We start from the raw sequence: 2909 nt of genomic DNA on the forward strand, positions 1-2909 counted from the left end.
AGGACACAGATGGACAGACTCAGAGACATAGAGACAGAGAGACAGAGACAGAGGGAGACGCGGATGGACAGGCAGACTCACAGAAAGACACACTCTTAGTCCTCCTCCCTCACGCCGCACCCCGCCCTCCCCGCCTCTCCAGGTGCGAGCCTCAGTCCTCCACCAGGCGGTGCCCGAGCCAATCCTGTGCTGGACGCGCGCGGTTCCTTTAAGCCCCCAGCCGGGGGCGTGTCCTGCGCCCCGGCCCCGCCTTGGACCGGCCCCCCGGGCCCGGGCCCCGCCCCCGAGGTGGTAGCGCCGGCCCGGAGGGGGCTCGGGCGGCTCCAGGCTCGCCGACTCGGGCGGTGGTGGCGGCTGCTGCTGCTCCGGCTTCGGCTCCGGCTCCAGGCTCGGGCAGCTCCGGGCGCGGCGGCTCTGGTGCGGGCAGACGCAGACCCGGACCCGGACCCGGAGCCAGACCCAGACTCGCAGCCAGACGCAGACCCGGACCGGACCGGACCGGACCGGGCCGGGCCGGGCCGGGCCGGGCCGGGGCTGTCCGGGCGGCAGCGGCAGGGCCATGGGCGGCCCCGCGCGCGGCGCCCCGGGGGCGCAGTGAGCCGCGCGCGTCCCGCGCCCCCCTGCGCGGCGTCCTCCCCGGGACGCCCCCCGCCCCCCCCGCCCGGCATGGCCCCCGGGCCGGCGCGGGCCGCGCTGCTGTGGCCGCTGCTGGTGGCCGGCGCGGCGGCGGCAGCGCTGGAGCTGGGGCCGGACGAGGCGGAGCGCGAGCGGGGCCGGGGCTGGGCGCGCTGCCAGGCCGTGGCCATCCCCATGTGCCGCGGCATCGGCTACAACCTGACCCGCATGCCCAACCTGCTGGGCCACGAGACGCAGGCCGAGGCGGCGGCCAAGCTGCACGAGTTCGCGCCGCTCGTGGAGTACGGCTGCCACGCTCACCTGCGCTTCTTCCTGTGCTCGCTCTACGCGCCCATGTGCACTGACCAGGTGTCGACGCCCATCCCCGCGTGCCGGCCCATGTGCGAGCAGGCCCGCCGCCGCTGCGCACCGGTCATGGAGCAGTTCAGCTTCCCGTGGCCCGAAGCCCTGGACTGCGCGCGCCTGCCCACGCCCAACGACCCCCACGCGCTGTGCATGGAGGCGCCCGAGAATGCCACGGCCGGCCCCGCGCCGGCCGTCCCAGGGGGCGCCGCCACAGGAGGCCACGCCGGCCACCAGGGCCTGGGCATGCTGCCTGTGGCGCCGCGCCCCCCACGCCCGGTGCCGGGCCCCGGCCCCGGCCCCCCCGCCTGCGAGAACCCCGACAAGTTCCAGTACGTGGAGAAGAGCCGCGCGTGTGCTCCCCGCTGCGCGCCCGGGGTCGAGGTCTTCTGGTCCCGGCGTGACAAGGACTTTGCCCTCGTGTGGATGGCGGTGTGGTCGGCGCTGTGCTTCTTCTCCACGGCCTTCACTGTGCTCACCTTCCTGCTGGACCCCCACCGCTTCCAGTACCCCGAGCGGCCCATTATCTTCCTCTCCATGTGCTACAACGTCTACTCGCTGGCCTTCCTCATCCGCGCCGTGGCCGGTGCGCAGAGCGTGGCCTGCGACCAGGAGGCCGGGGCCCTCTACGTGATCCAGGAGGGCCTGGAGAACACGGGCTGCACGCTCGTCTTCCTCTTGCTCTATTACTTCGGCATGGCCAGCTCGCTCTGGTGGGTCGTGCTCACTCTCACCTGGTTCCTGGCAGCCGGGAAGAAGTGGGGCCACGAGGCCATAGAGGCCCACGGAGGCTACTTCCACATGGCAGCCTGGGGACTGCCCGCCCTCAAGACGATTGTCATCCTCACCCTGCGCAAGGTGGCCGGAGATGAGCTGACGGGGCTCTGCTACGTGGGCAGCACGGATGCCAGCGCCCTCACGGGCTTCGTGCTGGTGCCCCTCTCCTGCTACCTGGTGCTGGGGACCAGCTTCCTGCTCACGGGCTTCGTGGCCCTCTTCCACATCCGGAAGATCATGAAGACGGGGGGCACCAACACAGAAAAGCTGGAGAAGCTGATGGTGAAGATCGGCGTCTTCTCCATCCTCTACACGGTGCCCGCCACCTGCGTCATCGTCTGCTACGTCTATGAGAGGTTAAACATGAGCTACTGGCGCCTGCGGGCCGCCGAGCAGCCCTGCGCTGCTGCCGCCATCCCCGGGGGGCGGCGGGACTGCTCCCTTCGTGGGGGCTCCGTCCCCACTGTGGCTGTCTTCATGCTGAAAATCTTCATGTCTCTTGTGGTGGGCATCACCAGTGGCGTCTGGGTCTGGAGTTCGAAGACCTTCCAGACTTGGCAAAGCCTGTGCCACCGGAAACTGGCCGGGGGCAGCCGGGCCAGAGGCAAGGGGTGTGGGGGTCCGGCAGGCTGTGGCCGCGGGGCCCACTGCCACTACAAGGCCCCTGCCGTGGTCCTGCACATGACCAAGGCAGACCCGTATCTGGAGAACCCCACGCACCTCTAGGGGCAGGGGAGAGGGGGCTTTTAGGTCTCCCCTCCCCCCACACACCCTTTCAAGCCTGCCTCCAGCCCCACCCCCTCCAGCAGGAACACGAGCACACACACCGCCTGCCTTCTGGGACAGCTGGAGTGGCCGCCCAGCTGTCAAGGTCGGCAGAGCGGAGGCCTGGAAGGAGCCGGGGGAGCTGCTGAGGAGCAAGGAGTGGAGGTTCCCCGCCACTTCCCAGCCCCCAGTGGGCTCTGCACCCCGCGGGAGCCAAGTAGAGGGGATAGAACTGCCATGTGTCCCCAGCCCATGAGGCTCCAGAAGAGCATGTGGATTGAGGGGAGGGGGGAGGGGAGGGCAGAAGGCCACGATCCAGGCAGAAGTTTATTTAATGATGTAATTTATTGTGAAGTTCCTTTGGAAGCATCGACTGGAATAAACCCCCT

General features: G+C 69.8%; 1 protein-coding gene across 1 annotated transcript; it reads left to right on the forward strand.

Annotated features, from left to right (window-relative positions):
- Positions 1 to 666: 666 nt before the first annotated feature.
- Positions 667 to 2909, forward strand: FZD9 (frizzled class receptor 9). The gene has a single exon (XM_027862369.1). It carries the CDS (start codon positions 667 to 669, stop codon positions 2479 to 2481), a length of 1815 nt encoding a protein of 604 aa, XP_027718170.1. The 3' UTR covers positions 2482 to 2909.

The sequence above is a fragment of the Vombatus ursinus genome, unplaced genomic scaffold (assembly GCF_900497805.2).
Source record: "Vombatus ursinus unplaced genomic scaffold, bare-nosed wombat genome assembly UNPS02014768.1, whole genome shotgun sequence".
In the NCBI taxonomy this organism is placed as follows: Eukaryota; Metazoa; Chordata; class Mammalia; order Diprotodontia; family Vombatidae; genus Vombatus; species Vombatus ursinus.

Bases quoted from the DNA above. Each gene is read 5' to 3' on its own strand.
- FZD9 (XM_027862369.1), top strand. From the start codon at position 667: ATGGCCCCCGGGCCGGCGCGGGCCGCGCTGCTGTGGCCGCTGCTGGTG.